This window comes from Salvelinus sp. IW2-2015, linkage group LG32, assembly GCF_002910315.2.
Source record: "Salvelinus sp. IW2-2015 linkage group LG32, ASM291031v2, whole genome shotgun sequence".
Classification (NCBI taxonomy): Eukaryota; Metazoa; Chordata; class Actinopteri; order Salmoniformes; family Salmonidae; genus Salvelinus; species Salvelinus sp. IW2-2015.
Window position 1 is genome coordinate 22927996 of NC_036871.1, and position 27578 is coordinate 22955573.

Here is a 27578-nt window from a genome sequence, read left to right on the forward strand (position 1 = left end):
ACTTTATTTTATGAATGTGAAATGTCAGAATAATAATAGAAAGCATGATTTATTTCAGATTTTATTTCTTTCATCACATTCCCAGTGGGTCAGAAGTTTACATACACTCAATTAGTATTTGGTAACATTGCCTTTAAATTGTTTAACTTGGGTCAAATGTTTTCGGTAGCTTTCCACAAGCCCACAATAAGTTGGGTGAATTTTGGACCATTCCTCCTGACAGAGCTGGTGTAACTGAGTCAGGTTTGTAGGCCTCCTTGCTCGCACACGCTTTTTCAGTTCTGCCACACATTTCTATGGGATTGGATTGAGTCAGGGCTTTGTGATGGCCATGCCAATACCTTGACTTTGTTGTCCTTAAGCCATTTTGCCAGAACTTTGGAAGTATGCTTGGGGTTATTGTCCATTGGAAGACCCATTTGTGACCAGCTTTAACTCACACACACACACACACACACACACACACACACACACACACACACACACAGCCCAGACAGACACACACACACAAGTAAAAGTTTAAACAACACAAGGTGAAGGAAGGTGATGTTTAACAAGCTTCATGTGCCCTCCAGAAAACAGTGGCTGTGTCATTCAAGGCGTAGTGGTACCGACAGGCCAAACAGGGGAGCGACTGGTAGGCAGTGATGTGATGTGGATGTGTGCTTTATATTCAGTGGTCTGACTGAAGGAGAGGTGAGGTGTTATAAAAAACAGCGCTATAGTGACACTCACCTGGGATCCTTCTGGATGCTGTCAACAGAAGGTGAGCGGGCCAGTGCGGCCTCCGGGGGCAGCACAGGGCCAGACTTGCTGTAGGGAGACTCGGTGGTCGGGCAGAACTGGAGGGTGCGGTACGGGTTGGCGTAGTCCGAGCCAGTGGCAAAGCTGCTTCTCTGGTAGGGCAAAGTGCCTGAGGCGTTCTGGCTGCCTGTACGCTGCAAGGGGATGGAGTCAACACCAGGGGAAGATGGGGCTACGGCAGGAGGGAAGTAGGGACAGAGCAGAAAGTTCAGGACCTCTTCACAAAACTGGTTTACTGGGTCTAGGCAGAGGAATGAGCGAGCACACAGTGAGAAGAGAAACAGAACAACCAAACACCAGAGAAATAAGAGGAGGGGAAGAAGAGGGTGAAAGCAAAATCAAAAGAAAGACAGAAAGGATCATTCATTTAATTAATGTTTCAATACTTCCCATGGCAGCCTCTGCCAAGAACTATAAGAAAACAAAACATAGAAAAACATACCGTGTCACAAAAAATTCCGGTACATTTCATAACTTTCAGTACATTTATCCTGTATGAATTATGATGAATGCACTAAATGTCACTTTGTCAAATTACAGTTAGATAAACACATAATTGACAAATGGCCAGAAGAAGAAAAAGTAGGCATTCTGTAGATTAATGATTATTTACTCCAATAGAACACAACAGATGTACCTCTCTCTGAACACTGAAAAGACCTTAGGCAGTCAGTTTATTGTGAAATGTATTTTTTTACTAACTTTGTGTTTTCATAATCTACCATGAGGAGCATTGAACATGATCTTAAACACAGAACACCTTAATTTCCAGACAGTATTGTGTTGGTTAAAATGAATTTCAGAAGAATTCATGGAAGACAGCGGTGAATGGCTAACGATTTCGTGTCAAACAAAGTCCAATGGAGGCCTCTGAAAAGTAATTTCTCTGTCTGAAAAGATCCCTTTTCAGGAAAAATGTATGACATGTATTAGGTTAGAATCACTGTGAGGCCAACATAATAGTTAGAAGTCAATGTTATTCTGAACATATAATTTTTTTTGCTTGAGCAAAGCCATGGGATGAGACACCATTCTTTCACTCATTGCCATTTATCTCTGAGGTATGTATCACTATAGGGCTGCATACTACTGTGCTGCATTCCCTGGTCAGGATAGAGCTGCTGCTACTGCTAATCATGATCATGTGGAAGAAGCCCTCTATATATCTCTAGGGAGCCCTGCCTGCCTGTCAGTTTAACACAGAGTGAGAGGTAAATAGAGTTACAGTGTAGCAGCTTTTACACTGCACCCGCCTCCCTGGCAGCCATGACCTAGGCTCCACACATGAAACTCCCCACCTGGGCAGTTCTCAGTTGTACTTTGGTTGGATAAACGTTTTACACTGAGTGTACAAAACATTAGGAAGCTAATATTGAGTTTCACCCCCTTTTGCCCTCAGAAGAACCTCAATTCTTTACTGACTTTATTGTCCCCATGGGGAAATGTTGTTGCAGTGTCATGTACACGTTTAAAGTGGCGTTTAAATAACAAAACACATTGAAAATACAACTTTCATAACAGTTACATACCAATAAAAAGAGACTAGCCTGCTGGCCTTACTGGGTCGATAGGAACATTAGCCTGAGCTATTTAGGAGGGATATCACACCTGGCACAAATTATTGTCTAGTTCTCTTTTTCCTGCCAGGGGTGCCCTATACCTGTGCCCAGAGGATAGTAGTTCAAAGTCCGAGTACAGGGGGTGGCTTGGGTCTAAATGTCATACCCTGACCTTAGAGAGCCTTTTTATGTCTCTATTTGGTTTGGTCAGGGTGTGATTTGGGGTGGGCATTCTATGTTTTTGTTTTCTATGATTTTGTATTTCTATGTTTTGGCCGGGTATGGTTCTCAATCAGGGACAGCTGTCTATCGTTGTCTCTGATTGGGAACCATACTTAGGTAGCCCTTTTCCCTCCTTTCAGTGTGTGAAGTTAACTTTGTTAGTGGCACTTAGCCTTAAGCTTCACGGTTGTTTTTGTATTGTTTATTGTTTTGATTTGCGTCATCCTAATAAAAGGAATATGTACGCTCACGCTGCGCTTTGGTCTACTTCTTACGACGGCCGTGACACTAAAATTATTTTGTGAACCTTGCGGAGGGCCCTGACCTTAAAGATCTCATCCAGGCCTGTCTGTTTGACTCCAAGTACCTTGCTTTCTGTGGTGATAATCCTTCTCAGCATATTTCTGACAGTGGAATTGCCAAACCAACAAACAATACAAAAAGTTAAAATACTCTCAATGAAAGATTTGTAAAACAGAGTCAGTATCATACAATTAACATTAAAAGATTCCAGCTTTTTGAGAAAGTACAGTCTCTGTGACTCTTTTTGTAAATCAGGTCTGTACATTTACTCCACTGAAGCTTATTGTCCAAGAGGACACCCAGATCAAAACCAAATCAAACTTAATTTGCAACATGCCACAAGAAGAAGAAAATATTTACCAAGTAGGCTAAAATAAAAAGTAATAATAAAAAGTAACACAATAAGAATAACGAGGCTATATACAGGGGGCACCGGTACCGAGTCAGTGTGCAGTGGTACTAGACTTGGTGCTCTGGTACCGCTTGCCGTGCGGTAGCAGAGAAAACAGTCTATAACTTGGGTGACTGGAGTCTCTAACAATTTTATGGGCTCTCCTCTAACACCGCCTATTATATAGGTCCTGGATGGCAGGAAGCTTGGCCCCAGTGATATACTGGGCCGTTCGCACTACCCTTTGTAGTGCCTTATGGTCAGATGCCGAGCAGTTGCCATACCAGGCGGTGATGCAACCGGACAGGATGCTCTCGATGGTGCAGCTATAGAACCTTTTTAGGATCTGAGGACCCATGCCAAATCTTTTCAGTCTCCTGAGGGGGAATAGGTTTTGTCGTGCCCTCTTCATGACTGTCTTGGTATGTTTGAACCATGATAGGTATTACAGACTCGGTCAGGGAAAGGTTGAAAATGTCAGTGAAGACACTTGTAAGTTGGTCCGCGCATGCTTTGAGCACACGTCCTGGTAATCCGTCTGGCCCAGCGGCTTTGTGAATGTTGACCTGTTTAAAGGTTTTGTTCACATCGGCTACCGAGAGCGTTATCACACAGTCATCCAGAACAGCTGGTGCTCTCATGCATGCTTCAGTGTTGCTTGCCTCGAAGCGAGCATAAAAGGCATTTAGCTCGTCTGGTAGGCTCGTGTCACTGGGCAGCTCGCGTCTGGGTTTCCCTTTGTAGTCCGTAATAGTTTTAAAGCCCTGCCACATCTGACGAGCGTCAGAGCCGGTGTAGTAGGATTCAATCTTAATTCTGTATTGATGCTTTGCTTGTTTGATGGTTCGTCTGAGGGCATAGCGGGATTTCTTATAAGTGTCCAGATTAGTCTCCCGCTCCTTGAAAGCGGCAGCTCTAGCCTTTAGCTCCATGCGGATGTTGCTTGTAATCCATGGCTTCTGGTTGGGATATGTATGTAGAGTCACTGTGGGGACGACGTCATCGATGCACTTATTGATGAAGCCAATGACTGAGGTGGTGTATTCCTCAATGCCATTGGATGAATCCCGGAACATATTCCAGTCTGTGCTAGCAAAACAGTCCTGTAGTGTAGCATCTGTGTCTTCTGACCACTTCCGTATTGAGCGAGTCACTGGTACTTCCTGCTTTAGTTTTTGCTTGTAATCAGGGATCAGGAGGATAGAATTGTGGTCAGATTTGCCAAATGGAGGGCCTGTGAGTGCTTTCTATGCATCTCTGTGTGTGGAGTAAAGATGGTCTAGGATAATTTTTTCCCTGGTTGCACGTGAAATGCTGGTAAATAGACGGCTACGAATAATACAGATGAGTACTCTCTTGGTAGATAGTGTGGTCGGCAACTTATCATAAGGTACTCTACCTCAGGCGAGCAATACCTCGAGACTTCTTTAATATTTGACATCGTGCACCAGCTGTTATTGACAAAAAGACACACACCCCCACCCCTCGTCTTACCAGAGGTAGCGTCTCTGTTCTGCCGGTGTATGGAAAATCCCGCCAGCTCTATATTGTTCATTTCTTAGTTCAGCCACGTCTCGTTGAAACATAAGATGTTACAGTTTTTAATGTCCCGTTGGTAGGATAATCTTAATAATACAGTTGAAGTCGGAAGTTCACATACACCGTAGCCAACTACATTTAAACTCAGTTTTTCACAATKCCTGACATTTAATCCTAATAAAAATGTCCTGTCTTAGGTCAGTTAGGATCACCACTACCAGAAGGAACAGGTCCGGAAGGAACAGGCCCAATACGAACAGGGCCAGCACCTGTGAATAGCTAGATTAATATAATAGTTTGATTTAAACATTTACATGCTTTGCCAGAAGAACGATTTCCCTAATAATCTTGTTTACATGGACATAAACCAAAATCAGGCTACCTGATGGGATTTTGATAAATGCACAAAATTGATAAGAATTACCTTCTACCACGTTATTTTTGGGAAGCCTCTGACATACAAACTTTATATGTGATAACAATTTCTAAGATGCATACTTTCAGTTTTTCCGAACTCACTTCACTAGCGCATAAGCACAGAGGCTTGCGCTGCTGGTGCTGGCACATGCGCAGATCAAATACTCTAAATTGGTTATGTCGTAAAAATTCAGCAAAACAAAAATGTGCTTTTTGGTCTTCATTTTAGTTTAGGGATAGGCATTAGGGTTAGTAGTGTGGCCAAGGTTAGGGTTAGGTTTAAAATCAGATATTATGACTTTGTGGCTGTGCCAGCTAGTGACCACTCTGCACAGCTGCCTCCATGGCAAGATTAATGACAATAAATACCAACCTGCAGTGTGACACAATAATCGTAAAAGACAGAATCCTACATACAGTGTGAGAAGGGCTAAAAGGAGGTGAAAGATTAGGTTGAGAATCAGCAGAGGAGGGATACAGTACTGGCTGTGAGGATATGATATAACAGCCTTCATGGACAATCTGTACCATCTCAACCCATGCTCAATAAAACACCAGGAAGAATCATGGTATCCCCTCCGGTCTTTCATATAGTAGCCTGCATTCTTTACAAACAGGAAGCAATATCATAACTCCAATTTCCTAAAGCATTTCAGATCGTATAGTAGGATTTGATCATATGCAGTGAAGTGAGGCGGAAATTCTGTGGAGGGGATACACATGCTCATTAAAGAAAGTATTAGGCTAAATACTGTTGAGTGAATTTGACCGTGGTGGGTGCCTCAGACTCAGTTTTCAATGCTTGAGCATAAATCCTGTGAGATTAATTGAGATTAATTTCTGTCTAATATCTAATGATCTGTGACTACAAAACAAATTGCCATCAAGATACTAATCGGATTTGCATACCTGAACTGAAAAATGTAGATAAGCTAAACAATCTGATGGAGCGATAAAAATCCACTTTTTTTTAATCATTAGTGTTATTTGCAGGAAAACCACAGTTTAAAGGCCCATCTTCTGAGTTCTACCTGAATGATAAGCTAAATGTGGGGCATTGACTGTTGAAATTCCTGCTTCCTTACCTTTTTGGCTTGTTGTGTTTGCTTGATTCCCATCTAATTCTGACGTTATACAATTTTTTGTTGCATTGAGTAATTTCTCCTATCAAGGATTAATCCAGTGCTGACTCAGAACCTCAAAGAGCCAATAAAAGATTAGCAGCTATCTGAAAATGCTTTTGCCTCTTGAACCTCACATTGAATGATAACCCCCTATAACCTACTGTGAAACAATAACACTTAAGAAGTTAAGTGTTAAGAAGTGAGAAAGCCACAAAGTTATAGTAAAATATAAGGGGATGCCCAGTGCTGCGGGGCAGGGGCTCCGGACCAGCTGACTCACCCTGGTTCTGATTCCTGAGAGAGGGCTTCTGGTAGACCCTGTCCTCGTAGATGGGGTCAATGTGGTGCTCAGGAGACTGGAGAGGTCGCAGCTCTGAGCCCAGGTGACTGTGTTGGCTGCTGTAGGAGCCTCTGGACCCTGAACACCACAACACAAACACAGGAAACATTGTTAATTGATTCCAAACATGGTTAATAACAACATCTAGTATTATCAAGCCTATTAACTACAGCATTTAAAACAATTTGAGAGAATATTTATTTATCAATAAATAGACTGCTGAACTCATAGGAAAAACACAATTTTAGACATAATATATATAAAGATATTATCTCTCTGTCTGATCATGTGAACCCACCTGCCAAGCTGCCAGGCCTCCCGAGGGTGGCGTTGGCGTAGAGCTCGTGGGAGATCTTGTACTGGTCGGAGGAGTGCTGCATGCGCTTGCTGGGGGACAGGGTGGCGTAGTTACCCACAGTGGAGCTGAACTGATGGAGAGGGGACGAACCCGAGGCATTGCCTGAAGAGGCCATGTGCAGTGGAGACGTGGAGGACAGCCCGGCAGACCCCACCACCATGTTTATGGGGGAGCTGGTGCTGTAGGACTTTGCCAGCCGGCTGGGGGACTGCTTGGGCGAGGAGACCCGCTGCAGGGTGGCGTAGCTGGGCATGTCGGAGGCTGAGCCAAGGCGCTGGAGCTTGGTGGGCGAGCCCACGGCCTGTATGGAGTGGGGGGAGCTCACGCGTTGGGCAGGCAGGGTGGAGCAAGAGTAGTACATGGAAGGAGTGGGTGGGGCGTCAGGCATGTGGAAGGCGCTGCCATGGCTCTGGGCAAACGACTCTCTATCTCTGCACTGGGACTGGGAGGAGTCTACACTGGCAGCCAGCTGGGCTGCACGGCTAGATGTCACCTGGAGAAACACAGGAAGAACCTTATTATTGTTTTAACTGACATTTACTCTGTTCCCAACCCCCAATGGACATGTATCATTGTTACAGCTGTAAATATAGTGAGCTCCAAAGGTATTGGGGCAGTGACACATTTGTTGCTGTTAAGGCTCTGCACTCCAGTACTTTGGATTTGAAATGATACAATGGCTATGAGGTTAAAGTGCTGTCAAATTTAGTTTTAGGGTATTTTCATCCATATCATTTAGAAATTACAGCATTTTTTGTACATAGTCCCCACATTTTAGGAGACCAAAAGTATTGCGTAACTTGACACTTTTAATGTCAATAAGAATATAATATGTTTCTATCACTTCTACATTAATGTGGATGCTTCCATGATTATGGATAGCCCTGAATGAATTGTGAATAATGATGAGTGAGAAAGTTACAGACGCACAAATATCATACCCCCAAGACATGCTAACCTCTCACCATTACAATAACATGGGAGGTTAACATTTTTTGTAAACTTCTCATTTACCATTATTCATGATTCATTGAGGATTATCCGTAATCAGGGTATCATCCTCAAAGTGTTTAGAAACATATTATATTATTATTTACAATAAAAAATGACAATACATTATTTACCATTCATTTCTATTGGGCACAAAATAATCAGAAAAACAACCAGAACAAACAGCAAATGCATCCAACAAGTTTGTAGTCACAAGCTTGATGGGGGACTATGTACAAAAAGTGCTGTAATTTCTAAACGGTTCACCTGATACGGATGAAAATACCCTCAAATTAAAGCTGACAGTCTGAACTTTAACTTCATAGTCATTTTATAATTTAAAATCCAAAGTGCTGGAGTACAGAGCCAAAACCGCAAAAAATGTGTCACTGTCCCAAATTGGAGCTAACTGTATGTATATATTATTATTATTTTTTAAATATTTTTTATTATTGTTTCATTTACATCTCTTTTTGACCCGCACTGTTGGAGCTCAGAGCTTAAGAATTTCACTGTACCCTGCAAATATATCTGCGAGTGCGACCCTGTGCATGTGAGTAATAAACTAAACTAATCTAATCTTCCACCTAGATCACATGCCATCTTGAAATCCAGACTATACAGCGAAAAGGCTAAATTATCTTTGACCTTGGCAATCTAAGAGCCTGTTCCAAATGGCACTCTATTGCTTATATAGTCCATTACTTTTGACCAGGGCTCTAAAACAAGTGCACTACTGTATATAGGGAATATGGTGCCATTTGGGACACATCATAAATCTCACCCACCTGGTTGTAACTGTGGATTGCTCCTCCCACCTGGCCCCCGCGGGGTGGGGCCTCTAGTATCTGGTTGCTGTGGTAACCGGCTGGGTAAGGGAGTGTTCCATCCTGATTGTTGAGCTTAAGTGCACTCTGGGATAGCAGGCCTTGTCCTGTTTTAGAAGGAGAGTGGAGCTGAAATATTGAGACAACCTCTTACCCTCTGTGTCTGTATCCCCCACACTCTCTTTCTCCTCTGCCTCTCTGCATCCATCACTCTCTCACTCTCTCTTTCAGTATCTCTCTCCCAGTCTCTCTCCCAGTCTCTCTCTCCCACTCTCCCAGTCTCTCTGTACCTTTCTATCTACCTGCCTCTCTCTCTGCCTCTCTCTCTCTCCCTCCCTCTGTCTCTCTCTCTCTGTCTCTCTCTCTCTGTCTCTCTCTCTCTGTCTCTCTCCCTCTGTCTCTCTCCCTCTTTCAGACCCAGAGAGGCAGAGAGGGAAAAAGGGAGAGCATGTATAATGGATCAGGAGGAATTGGGAGTCACTGAGCACAAGTGGTGCAGAATGAGGCCGACAATAAAAATAATCAGACTACAGAGTTGTCTGGGCCTCACTACTCTCGTACGGGTAATTTCAATAGCATGCAGAAAAACTAACGCTGACCTGCATTTTTGTGCTTTGCCAGAACTCCTGTAAATAACAGCACAGTTAGCATTCAATTCAAATAGTAACACTAACATCAGCATTTTATTTCCATAGGCCTACATTTTCATTACATTACCCAGGCAATATTATGCAGTATATTGTATTATATACTGTATATTAGCCACAGTGTTGTAAATCAAAAATATAATTACTTTACACAAAAATAAATACAATTTACTCCACACTACAGTATAATAGCACACTATCTTCAGCAACATAGCTGTGAGTACTGTGCGTGTCATTAAATAAAATGCTGGGAACCTGTTTCCGTGTGACCTGTTTCAGTGCTCTACACCGCTCTCAGGTCAGTGAGGCTTCCTCCCTTGACTGCCTTCACACCTTCCTCTGTGTTTACTCTCACATCCATGTTGTTCTGGCAACACCCACCTCATTTTCACATTAGCGTGGAGTAACTGGCCCGATGACTGCCTTTGTCACACACATGCGCACGCAAACACACACACACAAGCATCTCTCTCTCTCTCTTGTCATCCCCCCCCCCCACACCACACACACACACACAAACACACGAGAACACGCACTGCACATACCGCCATCATTTTCATTCAGGAAAAGTGAGCTAGCTCATTATGAAAATTATGACTGTAACTAGCACTGAAAATGCTGTCGTAAGTGACTCTATATTATTTATTTTGTGACATTTATCTAATAGCGCTGTATGAAAATGACCACAGAAATGTTTCTGCAACAACTTCATACTGTTACATATGTGCATTGGAGCATTTAAGTAGTTGAGTATTTCATAAATACATAATCATGTCAATGGTATCGAGTTTTTGGTTGAGGATATCTGGAAGTTAAGTGAATACTACAGGGGCCTTCTTAGAAGAGTCCGTGTGTGTGTGTGTGTGTGTGTGTGTGTGTGTGTGTGTGTGTGTGTGTGTGTGTGTGTGTGTGGTAAAGTAAAGTAGTCCAGCAGTCCAGAGGAATATCCCTGGGAAGGTGGTCGCTCAGGGTGCTTTAAATATGCAGGGAGTGGCTCCTTTAATTCATCTAGTCTATAACACATTTCCATTTTTCATCAAGACGCTATTTTTAGCCTAACTGATAGAGAGGGAATGTAGTGTGCAGTGCACGTGCAAACACAGTCTATGACAYACACGCATGTACGCACGCACACGACCGTACGTACATACACACATAGAAATACAGACACACACACACACACACACACAGACAGCATATACTATCTGCATATGTTCTTTCTTTCTAGCCCCAAAAAACTCTCTGCTCTTTTCAGCACATTGAATATGAATGTGATTGCTTTGTAGTGGCTGATTTGAAACCATATTCCTCGTACACATGTGTACTCTGCTGTGCTCAAAGGAAGCTGCAGACGCCTCGGCGAGACATCATTTCCATATCAAACCCTTGACATACGCTGAATCTCTCCTGACAGCTAATACTCTCTTAGTAGCTCATAGTAAAAAGATGAAGATCATTGCTTGGATCAAATGAAGTGAGGGCATTTGGGATCAGAAGAAAAGGGAAAACAACTGTTTTGAATGCAGAAAGCAAACGTGATAAGAGACTTGAACACCTGCGTTATCTAGTTCCTGATTGAAACGTTCACAGTCATTGACATCACTCAGTGCTAAAAGAGAAAGAGAAAGATCCTATCACCGAGCATTTCTGTATCTGGTTGATTTTGTATAGATCATTTTTGACATTTTTCTTGACATTTAGACTATTGATAAGCATAAAAAGTGTTGCAGTGAACTTATGCTATTTGTGTTGGCTTGAACAATATCTTCCTGCCTGTTTCATTTGGGACGACATGATATTTGTCTATTTCTAGTGAATTCATGAATTCTAAAATACACTATATATAGGCAAAAGTATGTGGACACCCCTTCAAATTAGTGGATTTTGGCTATTTCAGCCACACCCGTTGTTGACAGGTATATAAAATCGAGCCACAGCCATGCAAGATCCATAGACAAACATTGGCAGTAGAATGGCCTTACTGAAGAGTTCAGTGACTTTCAACATGGCACCATCATAGGATGCCACCTTTCCAACAAGTCAGTTTGTCAAATTTCTGCACTGCTAGAGCTGCCCCGGTCAACTGTAAGTGCTGTTATTGTGAAGTGGAAACGTCTAGGAGCAACAACGGCTCAGCCGCAAAGTGGTAGGCCACACAAGCTCACAGAACGGGACCGCCAGTTGCAACACTCACTACCGAGTTCCAAACTGTCCATGGAAGCAACGTCAGCACAAGAACTGTTCGTGGATCATCATGAAATGGGTCTCCATGGCCGAGCAGCCGCACACAGCCTAAGATCACCATGTGCAATGCCAAGTGTCAGCTGGAGTGGTGGAAAGCTCGCCACCATTGGACTTTGGAGCAGTGGAAACATGTTCTCTGGAGTGATGAATCACACTTCACCATCTGGCAGTCCGACCGACGAATCTGGGTTTGTCGGATGACAGGAGAACGTTACCTGCCCCAATGCATAGTGCCAACTGTAAAGTTTGGTGGATGAGGAATATTGGTCTGGGGCTGTTTTTCATGGTTCCGGCTAGGCCCCTTAGTTCCAGTGTAGGGAAATCTTAACGATACAGGATACAATTACGTTATAGACCATTCTGTGCTTCCAACTTAATGGCAACAGTTTGGGGAAAGTCTTTTTCTGTTTCAGCATGACAATGCCCCGGTGTACAAAATGAGGTCCATACAGAAATAGTTTGTCTAGATCGGTGTGGAAGAACTTGACTGGCCTGCACAGAGCCCTGACCTCAATCTCATCGAACACCTTTGGGATGAATTGGAACGCCGACTGCGAGCCAGTCCTAATCGCCTAACATCAGTGCCCGACCTCACTAATATTCAGCAATATTCCAACATCTAGTGGAAAGCCTTCCCAGAAGAATGGAGGCTGTTATAGCAGCAAAGGGGGGGACCAACTACATATTAATGCCCATGATTTTGGAAGGGGATGTTCGACAAGCAGGTGTCCACATACTTGGTATAGTAAGGATACAATGTCTTTCAGCTTGGAAATCAACATTTTTATTCACGTTTCAACTTTTGAAAAAGGCGACATTCAATGTATATCTAAAATTGTGTGAGATCTGTCGACGTGCCCTTGAGAAGGGTGTTGACCCTGGTTGTTTCTGTGGGTCGCTCCGGATGGGAGTCTGTTAGATGACTGAATGTAATGTAAATCGGCTTCACTGCAAGTAGATGGTATGTTTTAATATATAAAAAAATGATCTGCACTGTATAACGTAAGGAGCGTCCTTACTGTCACCTGTGGAGAATTCCTGGGAGTCAAGGATCCCAGATTCCTGGAGTGACCTAATGCAGGAGTCCACCAGCTCCAAGCCAGTCGTCAGTTCCTCCTCTATGTCCTTCTGTCCGTCTGTGGAGACACAGCAATGAATGGAGAAGCAGGATTATTGTCCTGTTACCTCACAAATAGTCAAAAGTTTACAAGCAGCTGAGGTTTACTACAGGCACACTGACGGCAAAGTGGTAGTGACCATGCTAGATAAACCAAAAGCTATGTAGCTTCACTATTTACTGAAATGTGTCTCTGCCGTGCTGTACCGTCTCCTTGTCTATCTGTCTGTTCGTGCCTACAGAAACGGACATACTTGTCCTCTGTCTTCAGTTTGGCAAACAGTGCCAAGGGATAAAGCCTTACACAAGAGGGTTAAGATCCGCATTAATCTCTCTTCTATAGCGGCAGGTATAGAGGCTGAGGCTACTAGCAGTAGACACTTAGTCCTCTACCGTATAAGGATGATTATTAGCGTTTTAACTCATGGATAATTATGCTTGTGCAACATTCCTAAACTCATCCCAAACATTTCTAAACTCATCCATCGGTCCCGTGTGGCTCAGTTGGTAGAGCATGGCACTTGCAACGCCAAGGTTGTGGGTTCCATTTCCATGGTAGACCAATGCGAAAATGTATGCGTCACTACCGTAAGTCGCTCTGGATAAGAGCATTTGCTAAGTGACTAAAAGGTCATATAAATCAGTGGAACTTTCATGGAGTAAATGACTAAGGGAAGCAGAATCCTGAACATGACTTGCAGTCATAAATCTTTTAGCACTGCTTCAATCAAATCCTAAACTACCTGTGTTTGATACTTTAGAAGAAAAGGCTGTGGTCTGTGGTTCATACTTTGCTCGAAGCCCATCAATCTAGTCTCAACTAGATGTCCATATTTCACACTGGACAGACAGCTCTGTTGCTGTTCTGTCTGACAAATTATGACAACTGTCCAGATGTAGGAGTGAGGCATGGTCCACTCCACTCCACCCCCAAGATGCACCTATCATTACAATGTACACAATTCCACTGAGGTTTCCGCATGCTCTGTCACATAATATAGAACAAGATGCATTGGTGCAGGATTTAGTACAATGTACGTACCTTGGTTATTCCAGCGAAACTTCTCATCTGCTGAACTGAAAGAGAGAAAGAAACAGATCATGGTCAGAATAGAAAAACAGCAAACCTTCATTTTCCTCTGCCGTAGCATCCTAATGCCCCAGCCTTGAGCACTACCTGATGACTGGAACATTTTCATCCATTTATTTACCATGAATTAAATTCTATACACATCCACATAAACTCACAGTAACTGTAATACATTTGTACCTCACAATGACAATTCCCCCACTTAGTGAGAGATTATGGTTTGGGTGAGATGCTGCTAAAGTAACACTTGGCTCTGTCTGTCTGTCTGTCTGTCTGTCTGTCTGTCTGTCTGTCTGTCTGTCTGTCTGTCTGTCTGTCTGTCTGTCTGTCTGTCTGTCTGTCCTGTCCTGTGGCTGTCTGTCTGTCTGTCTGTCTGTCTGTCTGTCCTGTCTGTCTGTCTGTCTGTCTGTCGTCTGTCTGGCTGTCTAACTATCGGTCTTTCTGTGTGTGTGGTGTAACTAGGCTACAGTACTGTAGAGCAGAGCACAATGGGAGTGGGGATGACTAAAGGGATCCCTTCCTCCCTTCCTCTGGTCAACATGGGGTCATCTGTCAGAGCAGCCCAGCCAGCCAGCACTAAGCCTGAACGGGTTCTCCCTCCAGGGGTGAGGTGAGGGAGGTGGATAACACACCACCCAGAGAGACAAGGGACACGTGGTCTGGAGAGAACAAGTTTCAGAGCCGCCAGTGACCCCTTTCTCCCGCCCCCCATAGCCACCACCCACCCTCCTCCCCCTGCCCTTCAGAACTGCCACCCACCCCTCCGCCGAAGCACTAGGAGGGTGACAAATATTAACAATGTAGCCATGAAAGCAACACTAGCTAGAGCTTCTTAGGGATCGGCGTCCCGTCAACGGGACAGTTGTAAATCATGCAGCACCTTGTGTCACGATCGCAGACTTTAGAGAAACAACAAATGTTTTACATATAAGTGTCTTATATCAGCTGAAAGATTAAATTCTTGTTAACTTCTTGTCAATACGGGGGCGCTGTTTTCACTTTGGAAAAAATCGTGCCCAAATGAAACGGCCTCGTACTCTGTTCTAGATCATACAATATGCATATTATATTACTATTGGAATAGAAAACACTCTCAAGTTTCTACAACCGTTTGAATTATATCTGTGAGTTAAACAGAACTCATTTGGCAGCAAACTTCCATACAGGAAGTGAAAAATCTGAAACGAGCTCTGTTTCAGGGCCTGCCTATTCAACTGGCTTTTATTTATCGATATGCATGCACTTCATACGCCTTCCACTAGATGTCAACAGGCAGTGGAAGGTGGAATGGGGTGTCTAGCTTGATCTGAGGCCGAACAAGAGCTTTTGGAGTGACAGGTCCGGTATTTTCTTTGTCTTCGAGGCGCGCGAGGGACCTCGACATTGTCTTCTGAAAAGCGTTCGGTATACACGGCGAATATCTCCGGCTCTGATTTTATTTGATACATATGATAATAACATCATAAAGTAGGTTTTTTTCAACCGAGTTTTATCAGTTTATTCAACGTTTATTGGGACTTTTGGAGTTTTCCGTTCTTTGCGCCAAAGAGGATGGGAATGTTAGCAACCTTGGCTAGCATTGTGGCGCGAATTCGACAGAAGAAATGGACATTCTAAAACCAAACAACGATTTATTCTGGAAATAGGACTCCTTGTACAACATTCTGATGGAAGCTCAGCAAAAGTAAGACAACATTTATGATGTTATTTCGTATTTCTGTGTAATATGTTGATGTCTATTCTCCGCCGTGTTGGTGAGCACTGTCTCACAATAACCCAAGCTGTATGTTGTGGTAAAGTTATTTAAAAAAATCTAACACAGCGGTTGCATTAAGAACCAGTGTATCTTTCATTTGCCATACAACAAGTATTTTAACTGCACTATATAACTGCACTGTCCAATTTACAGTAGCTATTACTGCGAAAAAATGCCAAGCTATTGTTTGAGGAGAGCTCCTAACCGCTATAGGTTTGATAAATTCACCTCTGAAGGTGAAATGTGACTTACATTCTGAAATCTTGCTCTGATTCTCTTCCAAAAGGTCCAAGAGATAACATGAAGTGTCATTTTGTTAGATAAAATAATTTTTCATATCCTAAAAAGGTCCAATAGCATACACGATGATTTGTATTTCCACCTGTTAAATTTGCAAAGAAAGGCATCTGTTAAAATCTAACCCTAAACTTTGCTTCAACCGGTCAAATCACGTTCGTATGTATTCCTCGAGATCCTAGAACGTAACAGACTTCACTATATCATTAGGGGTGTAGTATATCCTATAGGACACCATATTTGGTCAAAGATCGATGACGCGGGCGGTCTTCACTTGAACGACTCTAACTTTAACTAAAAAGTCTAACTCTAACTAAAATAAGCACCAATCGGGGTCAAACAAAGCTAGTTAGATAGCCAATGACCCGGGCATTACGGGAGTATCTGGAATCCATGTATATGTCGTAAAATGTAGCTACTAACCTTGTACGACAGCATGCCTTTCCTTTTGGACAAAAATTATAAGAATATTCAGAGTTATGAAGTTATGAAAACTGGTTGTTTTGCAAATGTTGAACTTATAATATGGCTACTAATACTGGAAAAGCTAAATCAAAGTCCAAGTAATCAGATTTGACTATATTCTGAAAAATGTAATACAAATGCAAATGTCTCCTTCACGATTTGCCCAAATGTACTGGGTGACTTCACACTAAATGTCATGTGAGAGCAGAGTCATTAGACCATTTTTTTTGGTATTGTCCGCATGTAGCTTGTTTTTGGTCACAGGTCCAGGAATGGTTGAAGAATTGCAACATTTGCGTAGAACTAACGCTACAGATAGCAATACTGGGGGATTTGAAAAGCCATAGTCAATCAATCAATAATATAATAATTATTTTAGCAAAAATGTTTATTTTTTATTTACAATCCGTGGAAGCTATGAGAATAGGAAGATTCAAATCTTTTGTGAAGCATCACAGCACAGCTGAAAAATATATGGCAAATAAAAATCCGAAATGGATGAGTTGGAAGATAGATGGGAAAGGTTGAGTGGAGCTGAAGGGTGGGACTAATAACAAGATAAACAATGTAGGGCATACGGGATCTGTAAATGTGTAAAGGTGCGGAGCTATTGTGAAATAGCACAGTTACAAGTGGAAATCAAACTGGATGGACAACAGAAATAGAGGAAGGACTAAGAACAAACAAGAGAAAACTATTATAAAGTAGACTGTGTCTGTAAATGTGTATAAGATGTATAAATTGAAGGTAAAAACAGAAATGTTTATCAGTTTACTCCAATTGGGGGATCGGTGGTAGGGTTTGCAGGGAATAATAATAAAGGTATACTCTTTAAAAAAAGTATGTATGTCTATGTAGGTATGTGTATGTATATATGTGTATATGTATGCATACGTGAATGGATATTATATATACCCAAAAAAATATGGGGGATTGGAAATGATGCAGACAATTACATTGGAAACACATTCTTTCCGCAATATTAAGCTGATCCACCCCTCAAAAAAAAAAAAAAAATATATATATATATATATATAAAAAAAAATGTCATGTAGTTCGCTCATACTTCAAGTTATCCGTCTGAAACGTTGCACATACACTGCTGCCATCTTGTGTACACCATCGGAATTACAACCAGAGTGATGGCTAGAACTGGGACCTTTCTCTTGCATTTCAAAGATTGTGGTAGAAAAAAATGGTCGTTTTTTTCTTTGTATTTTCTTCTACCAGATCTATTGTGTTAAATTCTCCAACATTCAATTCACATTTCCACAAACTTCAAAGTGTTTCCTTTCAAATGGTAAGAATATGGTAAGGATATGGATATCCTGGCTTCAGGGCCTGAGCTACAGGCAGTTAGATTTGACAACAAAAAAAGGGGTTACAATTGAAAACAAAAAAAGGGGCTATCCCTAAGAAGATTTATTAACACATCACAATGAAATGCAACTCACTGCTGTTCATGGAGGCCTGATTCTGCCAGGTTACAGCCAGGGGTGCTTAATTCTATACAGGCTATATTTCTAATTCTACATGAGTGGATGACTATTCCAGGTGGTAAAATGGCTCCCCACTGACAACTGCTGCCCTCTCATCAGAGCAGAGACTGGCACAGAGTGCTGCGTCTGCCAGCCAGCCTTTATTCTTTTCATGGGGCGATATGTTGACGTAGTCGCTAAGCCAGGGCCGTCACATGGACTCAGATAACCACACTGGGATCGATGGGAGATTATCTCTGATCTGGAGCACACAAACAACAATCATAACTATGGAGTCACTGGAAATGGGAGCTTGAGTGGAGTATCGGGATCTGCTGTCCCCCATCACATGATTAATGTGAGAGTGTCACAGGGAAGGCACGGCCCAAAGCTAGCTGCCTCAGAGCTCAGCCGCCACTGTGATCACTAGGCTAAATGGTCATTCACTGGCCCTTTGGCCAAGTAGCAGCTGCTAAATCATCCCATTGATTTCTCCTTCACAGTTCCTATTGTGAGGCTGTCTCTGTTTACAGTGGGGTGACGAATTGCCAGAGAAAACAAAACGAATAGGGGCTCAACATCGGCCCGCAAGTGCTTATTCATCACCCGTTCTTTATTGAACAATAAACACATACAGCACCGCACCGGCACAGGGCAGGGGAGGAAGAGAGGAAAGGGACGAGGGACAGTGTGTTGGGCTTGAGTGGCCTCTCACAGAGACACTCTGATGGTCTGAAAGGATCGATGATAATAACCAGTACCTCCTATCTCACTCCTGTGTTAGCCTCAATAGTTTCCCCCTACTTTTTTAACTATAGCATGCCTTTAGGCCTACATCTCAGTCTACAAGTCTTAAGCTCTAAAACTACTAGGATATACAGTGACATGACTCGACAGAAATAGAAGCAATTAAAAACAAAAAACTAAGTTTCAAAGATGCACTATGCAGAAATTGCTCCGCCATTTCCTGGTTGCTAAAATTCTAATAGTTCGCCTAATTTCATTTTATGTGACAAAACAAGCAAGTACAGTGTAGAGAATTATTGTACGATCTAAACCGCTGTGAAATATATTTTCCATAACCAGCAATATTGTATTTTCAGCTGGTGTACAAAAACAAAAGTAAAAGATGCAAAAACAAAACTTAAGAATGGGAAGCATATATAACAGTATAGCTTCCGTCCCTCTACTCGCCCCTACCTGGGCTCGAACCAGGGACCCTCTGCACACATTGAGCACAGCCACCCTCGAAGCATCGTTACCCATTGCTCCACAAAAGCCACAGCCCTTGCAGAGCAAGGGGAACAACTACTTCAAGGTCTCAGAGCGAGTGACGTCACCGATTGAAACGCTATTAGCGCGCACCACCGCTAACTAGCTAGCCATTTCACATCGGTTACACTCACCCCCCTTTTGACCTCCTCCTTTTCAGCAGCAACCAGTGATCGGGTCACGGCACCAATGTAACAGTATAGCTTCCGTCCCTCTCCTTGACCCTACCTGGGCTCGAACCAGGGACCCTCTGCACACATCGACAACAGCCACCCTCGAAGCATCGTTACCCATCGCTCCACAAAAGCCGCGGCCCTTGCAGAGCAAGGGGAACAACTACTTCAAGGTCTCAGAGCGAGTGATGTCATCGATTGAAACGCTATTAGCGCCCACCACCGCTAACTAGCTAGCCATTTCACATTGGTTACACATAGAAATAGTGTACATAGAACAGATCTACTGCCTCTTAGACTTGCTTTCAATGAGAATGATCTATAACACAAATGTATATTTGAATTTGGTCAGGTCACCCAAAAAGTTACATATTGCAGCTTTAAGTGAGAGGTAGCCATTGGACTGAAGCCCGAAAAATGAAGGAAATTCACATGAGCACCACAATGCATACTTCACCCATGCTCTACCAAGATTTTCCAGCACACAGCTTCGACCTACAATAGTAGCTATGTTGGTCTATTGTACTTCCAACAATATGTAGGCAGGTTGCTTATGATTCAAACCTTCTTAAGCAGCCTAATTCATACTCTTCAGAGGTATAATGAAAAGCCAACTGACATTTACTCCTGATGTGCTCACCTGTTGCATCCTCTATAACCACTGTGGTTATTATTTGACCCTGCTGGTCATTTATGAACGTGTGAACATCTTGAAGAACGATCTGGCCTTAATGACCATGTACTCTTATAATTTCCACTCGGCACAGCCAAAAGAGGACTGGCCACTCCTCAGAGCCTGGTTCCTCACTAGGTTTCTTCTCAGATTCCAGCCTGTCAAGGGAGTTTTTCCTAGCCACCACGCTTCTACATCTGCATTGCTTGCTCTCTGGGGTTGTAGGCTCGGTTTCTGTATAAGCACTTTGTGACAACTGCTGATGTAAAAAGGGCTTTACAAATTAATGTGATTGATTGCTTGATTGATTGATAATGGACTTTACAGGGTACTGCTATTAAAATAATAATGTATAGTCTCAACGTCAACAGTGAAGAGGCGACTCCGGGATGCTGGCCTTCAAGGCAGAGCTGCAAAGAAAAAGCAATATCTCAGACTGGCCAATAAAAATTAAAGATTAAGATGGGCAAAAGAACAGGCACTGGCCTTCCCGACTCCAGGAAGGCCAGCATCCCGGAGTCGCCTTCATCACTGCTGACGTTGAGACTGGTGTTTTGCGGGTACTATTTAATGAAGCTGCCAGTTGAGGACTTGTGAGGCATCTGTTTCTCAAACTAGACACTCTAATGTACTTGTCCTCTTGCTCAGTTGTTGTATCTGGCCATTTTGAGCCTGTAATCGAACCCACAAATGCTGATGCTCCAGATACTCAACTAGTCTAAAGAAGGCCAGTTTTACTTCTTCTTTAATCAGCTGTGCTAACATAATTGCAAAAAGGTTTTCTAATGATCAATTAGCTTTTTAAAATGATAAACCTGGATTAGCTAACACAACATGCCATTGGAACACAGGAGTAATGGTTGCTAATAATGGGCCTCTGTACGCCTATATAGCTATTGATAGTAGATATTCTATTAAAAAATCTGCCATTTCCAACTACAATAGTCATTTACAACATTAACAACGTCTACACTGTATTTCTGATCAATTTGATGTTGTTTTAATAGACAAAAAACAAGGACATTTCTAAGTGAACCCAAACTCTTTTGAACATTACTGGTCAAATGTTTTGACACACCTACTCAATCAAGGGTTTTTATTTATTTTGACTATTTTCTACATTGTAGAATAATAGTGAAGACATCAAAACTATGAAACACATATGGAATCATGGGGTAACCAAAAAAGTGTTAAACAAATCAAAATATATTTCAGATTTGAGTTTCTTCAAAGTAGCCACTCTTTGCCTTGATGACAGCTTTGCACACTCTTGGCATTCTCTCAACCAGCTTCATCTGGAATACTTTTCCAACAGTCTTGAAGAAGTTCCCACATATGCTGAGCACTTGTTGGCTGCTTTTCCTTCACTCTGCGGTCCGACTCATCCCAAACCATCTCAATTTGGTTGAAGTCAAGGATTGTGGATGACAGGTCATCTGTTGCAGCACTCCATCACTCTCCTTCTTGGTCAAATAGCCCTTGAGCCTGGAGGTGTGTTGGGTCATTGTCCTGTGAAAAACAAATGATAGTCCCACTAAGCCCAAACCAGATGGGATGGCATATTGCTGCAGAATACTGTGGTAGCCTCAGACAGTGTCACCAGCAAAGCACCCTCACACCTCCTCCATGCTTTACGGTGGGAAATACACATGCGGAGATCATCCGTTCACCTACTCTGTGTCTCACAAAGACACGGCAGTTGGAACCAAAAATCTCCAATTTGGACTCCAGACCAAAGGACAAATTTCCATCGGTCTAATGTCCATTGCTCGTGTTTCTTGGTCCAAGCAAGTCTCTTCTTATTATTGGTGTTCTTTCATAGTGGTTTCTTTGCAGCAATTCAACCATGAAGGCCTGAATCACACAGTCTGTTTCTTGAACTCTGTGAAGCATTTATTTGGGCTGCAATTTCTGAGGCTGGTAACTCTAATGAACTTATCCTCTGCAGCAGAGGTAACTCTGGGTCTTCCATTCCTGTGGCGGTCCTCATGAGAGCCAGTGTCAAAAACTGCAATGCTGCTTGGTTTTTTCACATGTGTATCAAGAATGGTCCAACACCCAAAGGACATCCAGCCAACTTGACACAACGGTGTTCCTAATGTTTGGTATACACAGTATGTATATATACTGTACTATATTATATCCAGTGGTGTAAAGTACTTAAGTAAAAATACTTACGTCATTTTTTAAGGCATCTGTACTTTACTATTTATATTTTTGACAACTTTTACTTTTACTTCACTACATTCCTAAAGAAAATAATGTACTTTTTACTCCATACATTTTCCCTGACAACCAGAAGTAAATCGTTAAATTTTGAATGCTTAGCAGGACAGGAAAATTGTCAAATTCATGCACTTATCAACAGAACACGTGTTCATCCCTACTGTCTCTGATCTGGCTGACTCACTAAACCAAATGCTTAATTTGTAAATAATGTCTGAGTGTTGGAGTGTGCCCCTGGCTATCCATACATTTTAAAAACAAGAAAATGTTGTCATCTGTTTTGCTTATTATAAGGAATTTTTAATGATGTAGTATTTTACTGGCTGACTTTCACTTTTACTTGAGTAACTTTCTATAAAGGTATCTATACTTTTACTCAAGTATGACAATTGGGTACTTTTTCCACCACTGATTATATCTCATTACATGCTGACCAGACCGGACATGTCCGGTCACTTCCTGGAGAGTGTGTCTGCGACAGGGATGTCTTTGCCTGGACGGTGAGTGATTGTGAAGTATTTTTGTAGTTGAAGGATCATTGTCTGTAGCCTTTAGCCGCGGGGCAGCAGCTAGTGGTTTCCTCACGATTGACTCAAGGGGCTTGTGGTCGGATTCCACAATGACTTGTCGTCCATATATGTACTGATGGAAACGTTTACATCCGAACAGAATGCCGTAGAGCTCCTTTTCAGTTTGAGCGTAGTTGATTTCACAGTCTGTGAGAGATTTGGAAGCATAGCCGATGGGCTTTCCTTCTTGCAGTAGCACTGCACCTAGTCCATACTTCGACGCGTCCACTTGGAGTCTGAGCTCTTTGTTGGGGTCGTAGTAGGCAAGGATTGGTCCTGGTTCTCTCGTGATCAAGTCTTTCACATTCTGGAAAGCAATGTCGTGTTGCTTGTCCCAGAGAAACTCACTGGACTGCTTTAGCAGTTGACACAGGGGTGCATTAGCATTGGAGAGGCTGGGTGCGAACTTGGCTAAGTAGTTGACCATGCCAAACACTGTTTCCAGCTCTGCACGGTTCTTTGGTGGCTCCATTTCTTTTATGGCTAAGATCTTCTGTGGATCTGGCTTGATTCCAGTCGCTGTAAGAAGATGTCCGAAGTAGCTGACCTCTGTAGCGTCGACTGTGCTCTTCTCGGGGTTGAGCCGGACTCCTCTCTCGCGGGACCTTTGCAGCATCGCGCGGAGGTTTCGGTCGTGCTCCTCTTTGGTTCGACCATAGACAAGGATGTCGTCCATAATTGCCACAACTCCGTCGAGGCTTTCGTACACTTCGTCGATCTTTCGCTGAAACTCGTATTGGGCTGAGATAATCCCAAAAGGCAGGCGACGGAACCTGTAGCGTCCAAACGGTGTGTTGAATGTTGTGAGCTTAGATGACTCTTCTGTGAGCTTGATAGCCCAGTAGCCTGATCTAGCGGTCCCGTGTGGCTCAATTGGTAGAGCATGGCGCTTGCAACGCCAGGGTTGTGGGTTCATTCCCCACGGGGGGACCAGGATGAATATGTATGAACTTTCCAATTTGTAAGTCGCTCTGGATAAGAGCGTCTGCTAAATGACTTWAATGTAAATGTTAAATGTAGCGTCCATGACACTGAAGTAGTGTGCTCCCGCTAGCTTGTGTGTGATGCCATCTAGCGTCGGTAAAGGAAATTGGGGGCGTTTGATAGCCTTGTTCAAGTCTCTTGGGTCGAGACATACTCTGAGCTTGCCTGTGCGTGGTTTCTCCACCACCACTAAGGCGTTTACCCAGTCAGTCGGTTCTGTAACCTTGGTGACTATGTCAGATTGCTCCATGCTCTCCAACTCTTTCTTCAGACGGGCACGGAGAGCAAGCAGAATCTTTCTCGGTGGGTAGACCACAGGGATTGCGTCAAGGTGAATGGTACATTCTCCTGGGAATAATCCTATTCCTGTAAAAACATCAGCAAACTCCTCCAGTAAATTGTCTGTCTCTACTGGTGCTGTCACTGATAAAACTAGCTTGATGAGGTCCATGTCTAAACATGCTTAAAGACCTAGCACTGCAGGTGCTCTAGTGTCAACAACATAAAAGTTCAAAATCATGTCACTTTCCTTGCATTTGAAAGTGCATGTGCCTTTTACTGGGAGCTGTTCACCACCATAACCAGTCAGTCTGCGCGTGGTGGGCTGTAGCTCGCACTCAGATGTCAAGCTGCGGTACTTATTCAGAGGAATAATGTTTACTTGTGCACCAGTGTCTAGTTTGAACTTTAGCTCTGTGCCTTGTGTTCCTATCTCAATGTCAGCAAAGGCTTGCTCTGTCTCTGATATTTGTCACTGAATCAATAAACAGTTCATCAGCGTTTGACTCTTTGATTGACATTTCATCTTCACTCACTGTGTGTACTGTTTTTCCACGGTAAGCTCTGCACACCTTTGCAGTGATTCCATTTTCCACATTTAGTACACTGTTTGCCTTTAGCTGGGCAATTTCCTTGTTCGCCATGCACTTTGTATCCACAATATCCACAGGTTTTGGAGCGTTTTGAGTCTGTGTCGCTCTATTTTGGAGTTATGTCTCTCTCCGTTCTAAAACGCGCTCTCTGTGCACCGGAGGTGTGCTTTGATGTCTGCGTGCACTGCTTGTTCATGTGATGCGCTCGTGCTGCCGCGCGAAATGGTTTTCATCTGAGCCTGTGCTAGCTCGTGAGATCTGGCTATGTCGATAGCTTTGTCCAGCGTTACCTCAGACCCAACATTCAAAAGTTTCTCTCTCACTCGCGGTGAGTGTATTCCAAATACAATACGGTCCCTGACCATCTCATCCTTGTTTGCATAATCACAGTCTTTCACAAGCAGACGCAGCTCTGTCACCAGCTGTTCAAAAGACTCGCTAGCTCCCTGTACTTTCTCATGGAATTTGTACCTAGCGAAAATCGTATTGGTCTTTGGCACAACATATGCTTCAAAACGATAGTAGTATGTTTTCAGTACCTTTGATTCAGCCTCGGTAAGTGTCCATGTGTTGTAAATATCTCTTCCTTTTTCACCGATCCAGAGGAGTAGGTAGCTGCACTTTCCCTCTTCTCCTTTGTCCCTCAGAGGACCCGTGAACATCAGCTCCACATGCTGTTTGAACTTACGCCATGCATCAGGTAAGTTTGTAGACTCCCAGTCCATTCGAGGTGAAGGAACTCCAGAAAAATCCATCTTTTAAGACCTTTTACTCTGACAACCTGACACAGAAGGGGAGGGTCCGGGTGGGCCTTCCTACGGCGGCGGCTCGGGTGCGGGACGTGGACCCCACTCCACCATAGTCAATACCGCTTTGGTGGCGCCTCTGGAACGGCGACCCTTGCAGCGAGTCCCGGACTGAAGACCATCCCAGAGGGTGCCACTAGATGGAGGGGCAGCTCCGGACGGAGGGGCAGCTCCGGACTGGCGGGCAGCTCAGGCAGCTCCTGACTGGCGGGCGGCTCTGGCAGCTCCTGACTGGCGGGCGGCTCTGGCAGCTCCTGACTGGCGGGCGGCTCTGGCGCTCCTGACTGACGGACGGCTCTAGCGGCTCCTGACTGACGGACGGCTCTGACGGTCGGGACAGATGGGCGGCTCTGACGGCTCGGGACAGACGGGCAGCACTGCCGGCTCGGGACAGACGGACGGCTCTGATGGCTCGGGACAGATGGGCGGCTCAGATGGCGCTGGGTAGGCAGGCAGCTCAGATGGCTCTGGGCAGGCAGGCAGCTCAGATGGCTCAGATGGCTCTGGGCAGGCAGGCAGCTCAGATAGCGCTGGGCAGACGGAAGACTCTGGCCGCTGAGGCGCACAGTAGTCCTGTGTGCTGTGAGGCTGGGACCAGCCTGGGCACCACCGATAGGCTAGCAAGTTTAAACCACGCTAAGCCTCTACTGTGAAGGCCAACTCTAAAGTTGGACTACATCTGTCACAGTATAAAATAAGATGTCTGTACTATTTCAGTCAGTTCTCTGCTTTACCCTGCGTGGTGATACAGTGAACCCGTATATATGAAAATTGCATTTACCATTTATTGCTTATGTTAAATAAAAATACTTAAAGTATATTCGGTGACTCTGAATCACATTTTATCCTGATACCAGATTCGATTGACACAATCTTTTACACTTGACACATTTCTTAGCTTCTCAAATGACAGAAAGTGGCACCTGAAAAGGAGAAACGTTTATAGCCTGTGCAACTTATCGCTTGCATTTGTACGGTAGGGTTGGCCTTGCATCTGAGGGATGAGGGCAACGTCTTCCTTGAGAGTTTGAGAGCTGGGCTCGTCACCATTCTCTCTTCCATTGGATCAAGACGCGAGCAATAGTACCCATCACACTCCCTGTCCCTTGCCACCCAACGGTGCCTAACGAACCCAAATTCTCTTTAAAGAGTGAAAATCAGCACACACCGTGCGTGTATTTTTCTGGAAAGGAACTCTACACAAAAGAAAATGGCCAAAATATTCGCTCCGGGAGGTGAACACAGGACTTTCAACTCCCAGGGCAGGAACGCTAACCGTTACACTGATCATTTTGATGTTGTCGTTTTACCTGGAATCTTCGTGTGCAACCCGCACCCCTGCTACTTTTACTTGTGGATGGCGACTTCAGGTTTTAGTTAAGACTGTGTTGATCAGTTAGTGAACATTTTGATCATAATGTCAAGAATAACATTGCATTGACAGAGGGAGTGTACTGAATTAATGCATATGGTAAGGTCTAGAATTTGCTCTGGATCTTCTAACAGTAACGCGTCTGTTCTGGTGTGTGCATGTATTATAAATTAGCAGTGTGGCTGTTTTCCCAAAGTTCCGTGTACTAACTGGCTATAATATCAGTCAAGAACATTTGCTATCTTATTTGTTTGTACTCTGATTACACACAAGTGTCCAGGTCAGCAGTTTACACAGATGGCTTCAGCCATACGAAAAACCCTCCATAGCAAAATATACCTAGCTAGCTAGCTACCTTCCTTTTGCTTCCCATCCAACTGGTGAAAGCTTGATAGCTACAGCTGCTAGCCTTCTACTAGCTAGCTGTTACTGAGGGTTGCTCTACCCAGTTTTAGAACTCTTGAGATTCAATTTATAAGATGTTAGCATTGTAAGAAATGCTACAAAAAGGTAGCATATTGTTGGTTTTTATTGGGCAGAAATGTACCTAAAAACATATACAGTACAAATGGATCTAAGTCTAATGGTCACTTTATGGACACTGTAGCCTTGTTTTAATCCGTTGTGTAGAATTTGATCTAGGTTTAGGCAAACAATTTTCTA

The 27578-nt window shown here is 43.4% G+C and overlaps 1 protein-coding gene across 9 annotated transcripts in view; it reads right to left on the reverse strand.

Annotated features, from left to right (window-relative positions):
- Positions 1-27578, reverse strand: part of LOC111956711 (catenin delta-2) — a 145832-nt gene that overhangs the window by 54293 nt on the left and 63961 nt on the right. For 6 of the 9 annotated variants that reach the window (XM_023977246.2, XM_023977249.2, XM_023977247.2 and 3 more), the window contains 6 exons: positions 13925-13959; positions 12785-12901; positions 8836-8981; positions 6998-7550; positions 6640-6777; positions 736-1045 (listed from right to left, as the gene is read on the reverse strand). In XM_023977246.2, coding sequence (XP_023833014.1) covers positions 736-1045; positions 6640-6777; positions 6998-7550; positions 8836-8981; positions 12785-12901; positions 13925-13959 — 1299 coding nt within the window. The remainder of the gene's footprint in view (positions 1-735; positions 1046-6639; positions 6778-6997; positions 7551-8835; positions 8982-12784; positions 12902-13924; positions 13960-27578) is intronic. The other 3 variants (XM_023977248.2, XM_070436808.1, XM_023977244.2) reach the window with 2 other exon arrangements.